General features: G+C 43.8%; 1 protein-coding gene and 1 long non-coding RNA gene across 3 annotated transcripts in view; one reads left to right on the top strand and one right to left on the bottom strand.

Moving 5' to 3' along the window:
• Positions 1-3555: 3555 nt before the first annotated feature.
• smox (spermine oxidase) overlaps positions 3556-12839 on the bottom strand; it is a 60908-nt gene continuing 51624 nt past the window's right edge. The window contains exons 6-7 of one of the 2 annotated variants that reach the window (XM_033035394.1): positions 10142-10302; positions 3556-6801 (exon numbers count right to left, since the gene is read on the bottom strand). In XM_033035394.1, the coding sequence (XP_032891285.1) occupies positions 6661-6801; positions 10142-10302 (302 nt within the window). In that variant the 3' untranslated portion in view covers positions 3556-6660. The remainder of the gene's footprint in view (positions 6802-10141; positions 10303-12839) is intronic. The other variant, XR_004414347.1, reaches the window with a different exon arrangement.
• LOC116982093 lies at positions 6293-12825 on the top strand. The gene is made up of 3 exons (XR_004414348.1): positions 6293-6328; positions 10372-10376; positions 12815-12825. It is a non-coding gene; the product is annotated as an uncharacterized LOC116982093 (long non-coding RNA).

Genomic DNA, 12839 nt, shown 5'->3' with positions numbered 1-12839 from the left:
CTCAGTGTTGTAAATAGAGTCATAGAGTTTTGCTTTCTACAAGACAACTTGGCTGTTTGCTGGGCACTGCGCAGCAGAGGCACAATTGGCAGGCAGAGGCATATGTGAGGAGATACAAGGTTAATTCCCGGGGTGGCGGGACTGTCATATGCTGAGAGAATGGAGCAGCTGAGCTTGTACACTCTGGAGTTTAGAAGGATGAGAGGCTATCTCATTGAAACATATAAGATGGTTAAGGATTTGGACACCCTAGAGGCAGGAAACATGTTCCAGATGTTGGGGGAGTCCAGAACCAGGAGCCACAGTTTAAGAATAAGGAGTAAGCCATTTAGAACGGAGATGAGGAAGCTATTTTTCTCGCAGAGAGTGGTGAGTCTGTGGAATTCTCTGCCTCAGAGGGATGTGGAGGCAGGTTCTCTGGATGCTTTCAAGAGAGCTAGATAGGGCTCATAAAAATAGCGGAGTCTGGAGATATGGGGAACAGGCACAAACAGGATACTGATTGGGGATGATCAGCCATGATCACATTGAATAGCGGTGCTGGCTCGAAGGGCTGAATGGCCTACACCTGCACCTGTCGTTTATTGTCTATTGAGATACAGAGAAGCAGGGAAGAAGGGTTGAGGTTTAAGTTCTTGTTCTAAGGCAGAACAAACAGAAAGGAGCAAATGACCTATTTCTCGTAGTCATAGACCATGCAAATAGGCCCTTCAGCCCAACTTGCCCACACTGACCAACGTGTTCCATCTACACTAATACTACCTGTCTGCGTTTGGCTCATATCCCTCTGAACTTGACCTATCTCTGTACCTGTCAAATTGTTTCTTAAGCATTGCAATAGTCCCTGTGTTAACTACCTCCCCTGGCAGCTCGTTCCATACACCCGCCACCCTGTGTGTGAAAAGGTTACCCCTCATATTCCTATTACATCTTTCCCCCTTCACCTCAAACCTATTAAACCTCTTGAACCTATGTCCTCTGGTCCTCGATTCACCTACTCTGGGCAACAGACACTGTGCGTCTAACCGATCTATTCCTCTCATGATTATATACACCTCTATAAGATCACCCCTCACCCTTCTGCGCTCCAAGGAATAGAGACCCAGCTGACTCAACCTCTCCCTATAGCTCCCTAGTCCTAGCAACATCCTCGTTAATCTTCTCTGCACCCTTTCCATCTTGACAACATCTGTCCTATAACATGGTGCCCAGAACTGAACACAATACTCTAAATGTGGCCTCACCAACGTCTTATATAACTGCAACATGACCTCCCAACTTCTATAGTTTGCAAGTGACACAATCTTTCTCTGGCTCTCTCCACTCCTGGACAGTGATAGAAACATAGAAAATAGGTGCAGGAGTCGGCCATTCGGCCCTTCGAGCCTGCACCGCCATTCAATATGATCATGGTTGATCATCCAACTCAGTATCCTTTACCTGCCTTCTCTCCATACCCCCGATCCCTTTAGCCACAAGGGCCACATCTAACTCCCTCTTAATTATGAACTGGCCTCAACTACCTTCTGTGGCAGCTTTTACTTTTTCCTTTAATTTCTGGAGCTGTCCCCTTTGCTGTCTCCTCTCTCCCTAAGTCTTTCCTGGGTCTTATAAGCTCTTTTCATCTCTATCCCTCTTTTTGTCAATTGTGATTTTCAGCACCTACTATATTTTGCTTTCATATCATTCATTGTTTGATTGGAGGATTCAGCATGAAAACATGCTCTTCTGCCCACCGAGTCCATGCAACCATCGATCACCCGTTCACACTAGCTCTATATTACGTACCAACCAGCACGTCTTTGGGATGTGGGAGGAAACCGAAGCACCTGGAGGAAACCCATGGAGAATGTGCAAACTCCACACAGACAGCACCCGAGGTCAAGACCAAATCTCGATCTCTTGCACGATGAAGTGTCAAAAATAAATTGCAAAGCTTGAAGAAGATAGTAAGGGATAGGCACAGGTAGAGTGCCTAAAGTCCTCCTCATGTGTCATAATAATTCTGTGGTTTAAAGAAGGTTGAAACTGATCATGTGTAACTGACACTCTTGTCTACTTTAGTCAGATTCTGTTCTCTGTTGTCAAAAGACAAATGGCAACAATAAGGTTGAAAGGGTGATAGGACATTTGCTTATCTGTAATGGGGTGGAATTGGGCTGTGTTTACTCTGCGGGAGACAAAAATGCTGGAGAAACTCAGCGGGTAAGGCAGCATCTATGGAGCGAAGGAAATAGGCAACGTTTCGGGTCGAAACCCTTCTTCAGACTCTGCTGTGTCTTTCAGGGGATGCATGATTTATAATTGTTATAAGACCATTTGGAAGAAGGGAAAGTGCCTGCTACAGTAAACAACACATCAAAGGAAATTACTGTATATAAGTAGATGAATCTTTGTTCGTTGAGCATTCTCTTAAATTGTTCCCAGTGATCACTGTATTTGGCGCTCTTTAATAAAGTCTTGTCTTATCCATCCTTGTGTTGTGTTTTAAAGTTTTCTTTCACAGAGTTGGTGCCGTGACTCGGATGACGACTGAAGAAAGCAGGAGAAGATAGAAACATAGAAAAATAGGTGCAGGAGTAGGCCATTCGGCCCTTTGAGCCTGCACCGCCATTCAATATGATCATGGCTGATCATCCAACTCAGTATCCTGTACCTGCCTTCTCTCCATACCCCCTGATCCCTGTAACCACAAGGGCCACATCTAACTCCTCTTAAAGATCTCGTAGAATCCTTGATCAAGGACTCAGAGAGGGATTTTCTAAAGTTCAGCGCACATCAACCGAGCCGAGCTGATCGGCTAAGAAAGCCACTCAACGTTTAAGATTAGAGTGAGGTTTTCCCCGGGTCCCATTGGGGAAGTGAAAGTAAGAATTTTGAACGTAGGGAAAAGTGAGAAGAAGGTGGAATTTTAGAAATTGCCGGAGCAAAGGAGGAGGTGATAGTGAACTAAGGAAAAATGGAACAAGGAGGAGGCAGGATATCGGAGCCTCCTGAAGGAACGCCGGCATATGCACATGTAGCATAATTATGGGGAAAGGACTTGCAAGTGGCTAGACTCCTAGAAGTGGGGTACTGGGGTTGCAAATGTATGTGTAGGAAGGAACTGCAGATGCTGGTTTACACAGAAAATAGACACAAAGTGTTGGAGTAAATCTGTGGGACAGGCAGTATCTCTGGAGAGAAGGAATGGGCTGCGTTTCCGGTCTAGACCCTTCTTCAGTGTGTGTTGTAAGTATGAACAACGTTTGAGCATGTGTTTTGGTGTATCAAGATCTTGTGTTTGAATGATTTCCTCAAGGTTTGTATGACTGTGTTTTACTTTGAGTGAGAATTGTGTTGTTTTAAAAGTGTGTGAATATCTGTGAGCTTCTGCGTATTGCATGAGGCTTGGCAACCAGTGTGTGAATTTTCATCGTCTTCACGATCTTTGTGTTGTGTTTTAAAGTTTTCTTTAACAGACGTGGCAGCTCTACCCACTGCACCACTGCACCATATAGGTTTATAAATACATCAGAGGAATTAAAAAAAAAGAAAAGCTAACTACACAACACAAAGTTGTTTATTCAATTCTATTTATTGAACAGTCGGACCACATTTTATTTTGACCGCTGTGCAAAATTTTACATTTTTCAAATTTCACATAACATTTGCCATTTCTCCACCTTACTGAATGCAGATTATTCTGCAACACTCTCCAGACATCAGTTAAATGCAAACAGACATGTCAAACAAACCCAAATATTAAGCAAGATATAACATTATTGGATTAAAATATAACATTATGAGATTATAAGAGAATCAATATTAATTCAAAGATTGCAGCTGGCTGTGAAGTTAAGTTTAGATCTTGGTTTTAATGCATAGACAGTGCCTCCCTTTTGCTCTCTACATTGCGTTCTAGGTCACTTCACCAATTGGAATGGGTTGCGAGGTGTATGGAATAGATTAGTGTGCTATGATCCAGAAGTCGTCCATTAAGGGGGATCCGATGTGGGGTGGGGGGGGGGGGGGGTGGCTGCCGAGAACAAAAGGGGACACGGCGTGGGGGGGCTGCCAAGAGCAAAGAGGGACATGTGAAGTAGTACTTCCTCTCTGCAGATTGATACACAGTAGATTTAATTTGGCCATCAGAGTAACCATCTCTCTCTGGCCACCCTTTCGACTCCTTTAATCATCTTAAAACTGAAACTAGTTCACATATTGCCTTGCTAGTTCAAGGTGGGGGCCACTGTGACCAAAGGGGGACCTGGTGTGAGGGGGGCTGCCAAGAGCAAAGAGGGATGGGGAGAAGGAAGAGGGACTATATTGAACATGTAACTTTGTTGCCGTCCTTTATGTGGCGACTCTTTGCATACTTGTGTATTGTAGGCAAAACAAAGAATTTCACTGGACCAAGTACATGTGACAATGAAGTATCAATCAATGAATCAAAATTGTAGTCAGTTCATTATAGGCAGACTGAGATGAAAAGGCAGATAAATGACGACTTTTAAAACAAAATAAACAATGCAGGTGTGCCTCTCCCTTCTATTGCCATTAAACTGGTGACCATTCACATCCACCTTTGCCCCAGAAACTGCAGGGGAGTAGATTTGGCATTACACCACACTTAATTAGACAGCCAAAAGTTATTGGAAAATTGGATCAGCTAGTGTGGAATATAAACTCCACAACATTTTTTGCTCCATTATAAACCCATCCATTTTTCGATGTTCACAGCCAACTGAAGATTTAGCTAAAGAGGATACAACAAAAAAATCATGCAAATATGATGGAGCTTCATCTATCTTCAGCAGTTTATGTCCCAAAGCCTATTAAGTATCGATTGAATCACAGTTAATCTTATAGTGTTGGAAGTGCAGTAATCAATCTGCCCACAGCAAAATCCGACATATAATTATGGTAACTTTTGTAAAGTGTCTTTCCTTGAGGGGTAAATGTTAGCCAGGACATGCCCTACGACAGGGATGTAATGGTGAGGCTCTAAAAGGCGCTGGTAAGGCCGCATTTGGAATATTGTGTGCAATTTTGGGCACCATATCTGAGGATGTGCTGGCTCTGGAGAGGGTCCAGAGGAGGTTTACTAGAATGATCCCAGGAATGAGTAAGTGCGTTGTGCTGCGTTTTTTATTGGCACTGGGCCTGTACTCGCTGGAGTTTAAAAATATTAGGGGTGGACCTCATTGATACATACAGTATAAAAGGCTTGGATAGAGTGGATGTGGAGAGGATGATTCCACTAGTGGGAGAGTCGAAGACTAGAGGTCATAGCCTCAGAATTAAACGACATTGTTTTAGGAAAGAGATGAGGAGAAATTTCATCTCCTCATCTAGAGGGTGGTGAATCTGTGGAATTATTTGCCACTGAAGGCTGTGGAGGCCGTCAGTGGATATTTTTAAGGCAGAGATAGATAGATTCTTGATTAGTACAGGTGTCAAAAGTTATGGGGAGAAGGCAGGAATATGGGTTAGGAGGGAGAGATAGATCAGCCATGATTTAATGGCGTAGTAGACTTGATGGGCCAAAATGCTTAATTCTACTCCTATCACTTATAACCTTATGACCGAGGTGGAATATCATGGAATAGGTGCAAACAGTTCAGCCATTAAGACCTGATCCACCACTAATGACTTTGTGATCTGTAACTTGGGTCCATTTTCCAGTCATGAGTCCACTTGCCCACCTTCCAAAATTCCATCAAACTTCGCCTTGGTATTTGCCTTTGGCTTATTAGCCATTTAGAGAATTCCCGATTTACACCGTCACTTATGTGAAGTAGCATTTCCCCTCTGCAGATTGATATAGATTTAATTTGTAACATGTCCTCTTGCTCTGGCCATCAGAGGAACCATCTCTCTCTGACCCCACCCTTTTGACTCCAATAATCATCTTTAAACTGGAACTAGTCACATTTTGCCTTGCTATTTCAAGGGTATATCAGCCCCTTCTATACCACGAGTGTTCATGATTCAAACCTGTTCGTCCTGATGTAATCAAATTGAATCAATTTGGCAAACTCTCCAAGGCTCAGAACTAAGCATAAAACTCTAATTGGATATAGCCCGTGCTTTATATAACTTTTAAAACAGGTTTGTTCCCTTTGAATTCCAAGCCTTCGCGCTGCATTTCTAAACTAGCCGAAACCAAAACTAGGCTCATCCAAATAATCTACAAATATCAAGAAAAACTGAGGTCACAGAACTCTCAACAGATTCTGCTTGACCTCACAAATACTTTCAGCGTCTATAAATCCTCGGGCAGTGTCACACATCATATTGTAGTAATTTGAGCACATATCCATTTAAACCTAATTCAATAAAATGCGTGGTATTGAGAGGACCTCTGCTTAATATCTCATTAAAAAACCAACACCCTCAGTAATGTGGTATCCAAAAGCATTGTAATGGACTGTTTTATACAGGAAGGCACTCAATTTACAGAAAATCAAATTGAGGTTAGAAGTGCATTAATTAAAAATTTAAAATATTATGCAAGTGTAAACATTCGTATACCAAACCATTACCAGAATGTGTTAATCTTGTATATATCCAGTTAAAACACGATTTGAACATACCCTTATTAGACAAGACTATAACACTCCTTCCTCAAGAAATGGTACATTAACCACATGCTTTTCATCCATTCTGTGCAGGGTCTCACTCATCTTTGCCGTGGTAGACGTCTTGATACATTTCTATGAGACGTCCAGCCTCGCGCTCACCAGAAAGTAAAGCACCGTGGGTGGTAGAGTAGAACTTCCTGTGAGTTGCTTCTCCCGCAAACAAAATCTGCAAAGGCTGTCGGGAGGAAATACACACTGAAGTGAGCAGAGAAATGGCAGGTGGAATTTAACCCGAGCAAGTGTGAGGTGCTGCACTTTGGGAGGTCGAATGTAAGGCAAAGCTGCAGGGTTGATGGCAAGATCCTTAACAGCATTGATGTGTGGAGAGATGTTGGGGACCAAGTGCATAGATAGCTCTTCGAAAATGACCAGTAGTTAGAGTGGCAAAGCAGGCATATGGTATGATTGCCTTCATTGGTCATGTCACTGGCTCTCTCTCACCCCCAACTCTCAGCCTGAAGAAAGGTCTCGACCCGAAATGTCACCCATTCCTTTTCTCCAGAGATGCTTAATATCTCTCACTGAGCTACTCCAGCATTTTGTGGCTTGCTTAAGAGTCAGAAAGTCATGATGGAGCTCTCCAAGACACGGTTTGACCACATTTGGTATAACACAAACAGTTCTGGTTGCTCCGTTGCAGAAAGGATGTGGAAACGTTAGAATGGGTGCAGAAGAGGTTTTACCAGAATGATAACTGGATTAGACAATAGACAACAGACAATAGGTGCAGGAGTAGGCCATTCGGCCCTTCGAGCCAGCACCGTCATTCAATGTAATCATGGCAGTTCATCCCCAATCAGTACCCTGTTCCTGCCTTCTCCCCATATCCCCTGATTCTGCTATCTTTAAGAGCCCTATCTAGCTCTCTCTTGAAAGTATCCAGAGAACCAGCCTCCACCGCCCTCTGAGGCAGAGAATTACACAGACTCACTACTCTCTGTGTGAAAAAGTGTTTCCTCAACTCCGTTCAAAATGGCTTACCCCTTCGTCTTAAACTGTGGCCCCTGGTTCTGGACTCCCCCAACATCGGGAACATGTTTCCTGCCTCTAGCGTGTCCAAACCATTAATAATCTTATATGTTTCAATAAAATCCTTCCAAATTCCAGAGTGTGCCAGCCCAACCACTCCATTCTCTCAGCATATGACAATCCCGCCATCCCGGGAAATAACCTTGTAAACCTAGACTGCACTCCCTCAATACCAAGAATATCCTTCCTCAAATTCGGGGACCAAAACTGCACACAATAATCCAGGTGTGGTCTCACTAGGGCCCTGTACAACTGCCCCTATACTCAACTCTCTTGTTATGAAGGCTAACATGTCATTCGCTTTCTTCACTGCCTGTTATGCCTGCATGCTTACTTTCATTGACTGATGAACAAGGACCACCAGATCCTGTTGTACTTCCCCTTTTCCCAACTTGACACCGTTTAGATAATAATCTGACTTCCTGTTTTTGCTACCAAAGTGGATAACCTCACATTTATCCACATTAAACTGCATCTGCCATGCATCTGCCCACTCACCCAATCTCTCCAAGTCACCCTGCATTCTCATAGCATCCTCCTCATAGTTCACACTGCCACCCAGCTTCGTGCCATCTGCAAATTTACTAATGTTACTTTGAATCACTTCATCTAAATCATTGAGGTATATTATACATAGCTGCGGTCCCAGCATCGAGCCTTGCGGTACCCCACTAGTCACTGCCTGCCATTCTGAAAGAGAGCCGTTTATCCCTACTCTTTATTTCCTGTCAGCCAACTGGTTTTCTATCCATGTCTGCACTCTACCTCCAATACCATGTGCCCTAATTTTTCCCACTAATCTCCTATGTGGGACCTTATCAAATGCTCTCTGATTCGGTGATGTTAGCTACACGGAGAAGTTGGACAAATTTGGATTGTTTCTTCTGGGACACAGGAGGTTAAGGGACTTGAAACGTGATATAGAAATATATAAAATCATAAGAGGCCATCATAGGAGGACAGTAAGAACCTTTTACCCACAGTGAAAATATCAAAGACTAGTGGGCATAGCTTTAGGGTAGCAGGGGCAAAGTTTAAAGGAGATGTGCTGACAGTTGAGATTAGCTTATCTTGACATCATTTTCGGCACATTGTGGGCCAAAGGGCTCTCAATGGCCCTGTCCCACTTTCACGACCTAATTCACAACCATTTTTACTCGTGGACATTTTTCATCATGCTAGAAAAAACGCCCTGACCTACTTGAAGCCACGAGTACCTACGACTAGCATCACGGCCTACTACGACCTACCTAAGACCTCGTGACGACCATGCTGCGAGTATGAGTCTAAGGCAAACTCGGCAGAGGCCGTGAACCAGGTTGTAAAAGTGGGACAGGCCCTTTACTGTGCTGACATTTCCAGTGTTCAATGAATAATGGATGATGTTGTCAAGTTGGAAATTTGCCCATGATCACTTGTGTTAATTGTTACTCAAATAGAATGGAATCGTAGAAACATAGAACAATACACAATGCTCATTTTCTGCATGGTGGCAGCAAGTATCTGATAGATTTCTATCCATTTTACACTCACTTGTTATTTTTTCCAAAAGGTTTACAGAGCCATACATCGCTGAAACAGGCCCTTCAGCCCAAGATGCCCTTCTAAGCTAGCCCCACCTGCCTGCGTTTAGCCCATATCCCTTTGAACCTTTCCGATCCATGCGCCTGTCCACATGGCTTTCACATGTTGATGTAGCAGCTGCCTCAAATACCTCCTCTAGCAGCACGTTCCATACACCCACCACCCTCTGAGTGAAAGAGTTACTCCTCAGGTGCCTATTAAACCATTCCCCTCTCACCTTAAACACCATGCTGTAAGACTCTATAACTCCAATCTCACGTACTGAGTAGCAGTATACAGATGACCTTTGCATAGACACACATTTGGAGGCTGAGCTGAATTCCTTCACCGAGTGAAGATGGTTTACATTAAAAATCCACTAACAAAAGTCTCAGGTCAACTTGTCTTTCCAAGGTACATTTGCATCACTGTGCTCTCATCCAGCTTAGATCAGTCATTATTTAGTTTAGTTTAGGTTAGAGATACAGTGCGGAAACAGGCCCTACAGCCAACCGAGTCTACGCCGACCAGCGATCCCTGCGCATTAACACTATCCTACAAACACTAAGGAGAATTTACGAATTTACCAAGCCAATTTGCCTACAAACCTGTACATATTTGTAGTGTGGAAGGAAACTAGATACCCCGGAGAAAACCCACGCAGGGCATGGGGAAAACGTACAAATTCCTTACAGACAGCACCCAAGGTCAGGATCGATCCCGGGTCTCTGGAGCTGTATGGTGGCAACTCTACTGCTGCGCCACCGTGCCGTCACCTTGGTCTGCATGGATGAACTGGGTTAAAGGGCCTGCTTCCAAGACTCTACGATTCCATTTGTAATATTCTTTGAATATAATATTAACTGAGATAACCACGGGCCATTTGTCCTCAACCTGTGTAAAGAGTTGGGCGTGCTACTTACAGCTGCTTTTGTGCTCTTTGGATAAGGTAGTGGCTTTGCAAGTTTCTCGACGTCTGCTCCTGTCGATCCGACTCGCGTGTAGGAGTACGAGCCACGGATGTACGGGTTACTGCCCCATCCGGACCTCAGGATCCTCCGGGGTTTCGGAATGTGTGGATTGCCTGCAAGAGAGATTCCAAGAAAGGGCTAAGTCCTTGTTACGCCAATATATGGACGATAGACATAAAAAGCTGGAGTAACTCAGCGGGACAGGCAGCGTCTCTGGAGAGAAGGAATGGGTGACGTTTCGGGTTAAGATCCTTCTTCAGACTGGGTTCGGTTACCAAGGTATAAGTCGCAAATGATCTGACAAGAGGCAATTTTAACAACTTCCTATTGTAGGAACGTCGTCATAACATGTTATAGGATCCGGTTATAGGAAAGACGTTGTCAAGCTGGGTACAGAGAAGATTTGCGAGAAAGATGCCAGGACCAGAGGGTCTAAGTTATAGGCAGAAGTTGAGTGGGCTGGGACTATGCCTTGGAGTACAGGAGGATGAGGGGTGATATTATAGAGGTATATAAAATTATGAGAGGAATAGATCGGGTAGATGCACAGAGTTTCTTGCCAGAGTAGGTGAATTGAAGACCAGAGGACATAGGCTTAAGGTGAGATTTAATAGGAATCTGAGGGATAACCTTTTCTCACAAAGGGTGATGGGTATATGGAACAAGCTGCCAGAGGAGGTAATTGAGGCTGGGACTATCCCAACATATAAGAAGCAGTTAGACAGGTACATGGATAGGACAGATTTAGAGGGATATGGACCAAATGCTGGCAGGTGGGACGTGTTGGCTGGTGTGGGCAAGTTGGGCTGAAGTGCCTGTTTCCCACACTGTATCACGCTGACTCTATGAACCTGTGGCAATTTGTAACCAAGCCACACGGAGTCGTGCAAGTATCAGGAGTAACGCTTCTCATCCTCACGGAGTTTCACAGCTCAAGGGTTGTTACAGCTTGATCCTCGTACCATCCATCACCGAGGCACAAGACAATGTGTTTGAGTTGTACTTTTGCCCAGTCGTTTGGCTTTGCACGATGGCAAGATGCCAGCTATTGGTGGATTGCGGCCCAAGAGTCACATTTGTTGACAAAATGGAACACTGTTAAATAAGCAGTTACTGTAAATACAAAAATCCTTCGAAGCAGTTTTGAGCTATGGCAACAGTACATATTGTGCAATATATGAACTGTCTGTGGCTCATTTACAAAAGGCACACGATATATCTACCCTGGGCCATTGTTACAGTACACAAGGCATTTCTTGTTGCTACAACTAGAAATTATCCAGAGCTTAGAAAATGCCCATTGGCCAGCCAAAGGTACCGAGCGGATGATCCTGCAGGGCTTTCTCCTGAGATCCCAATTGACATGGAACTTGTCAACCGATTTGCTTCATTCCATGTGATATCAAGATACAGGATAGCAATTTATGAATTAAGGGGTAAAATTTGACAGAAGCAAATAATTGTTGCTTAGATTAATCGAGTGGATTAGATTAAAATTGCTTTCATTAACAAGGTATCCAATTGACAATCGCCTCGTCCTTTGCGCCATTTGTTTTGCGGAGTTGTCACTAAGGCAGATAATAATACAGTCCTAGTCAGGCAAATAGGTCATAAAGTGAATTCAGAAAGTATTCAGACCCCTTCACCTTTTCCACATTTTGTTACATTACAACCTTATTTTAAAATGGATTAAATTCAATTTTTTATCATCAATCTACACACAATACCCCAGAATGAAGAAGTGAAAACAGGTGTTTAAAATTTTTTGCTAAGTAATTAAAAAGAAATAACTGAAATATCACATTTTCATATGTATTCAGACCCTTTGCTATCACAGTCAAAATTGAGCTTGTTTCCACTGATTATCCTCGAGATGTTTCTACAACTTGATTGGAGTCCACCTGTGGTAAATTAAATTGATTGGACATTATTTGGAAAGACACACACCTGTCTATATAAGGTCCCACAGTTGACAGTGCATGTCAGAGCAAAAACCAAGCCATGAAGACAAAGGAATTGGCCGTAGACCTCCGGGACAGGATTGTGTCGAGACACAGATCTGGGGAAGGGTATAAAACAATTTCTGCAGCATTGCAGGTCCCGAGGAGCACAGTGGCCTCCGTCATTCTTGAATGGAAGAACTTTGGAACCACCAGGACTCTTCATAGAGCTGGCCGCCCGGCCGAACTGAGCAATCGGGGGAGAAGGGCCTTGGTTAGGGAGTTGACCAAGAACCCGATGGTCACTCTGACAGAGCTCCAGAGTTCCTCTGTGGAGATGGGAGAACCTTCCAGAAGGATAACTATATCTGCAGCACTCCACCAATCAGGCCTTTATGGTAGAGTGGCCAGATGGAAGCCACATCTCAGTAAAAGGCACATGTCAGCCCACTTGGAGTTTTCCAAAAGGCATGATAATGAAGATTCCCTGGTCTGATGAAAACAAGATTGAACTCATTGGCCTGAATGCCAAGCGTCACGTCTGGAGGAAATCAGGCACTGCTCATCACCTGGCCAATACCATACCTACGGTGAAGCATGGTGGTGACATCATCATGCTGTGGGGATGTTTTTTCAGCAGCAGGAACTGGGAGACTAGTCAGGATCGAGGGAAAGATGAACGGAGCAAAGTACAGAGAGATCCCTGATGA

This window comes from Amblyraja radiata, chromosome 1, assembly GCF_010909765.2.
Source record: "Amblyraja radiata isolate CabotCenter1 chromosome 1, sAmbRad1.1.pri, whole genome shotgun sequence".
In the NCBI taxonomy this organism is placed as follows: domain Eukaryota; kingdom Metazoa; phylum Chordata; class Chondrichthyes; order Rajiformes; family Rajidae; genus Amblyraja; species Amblyraja radiata.
This window is presented reverse-complemented; position numbering and strand designations above follow the sequence as displayed.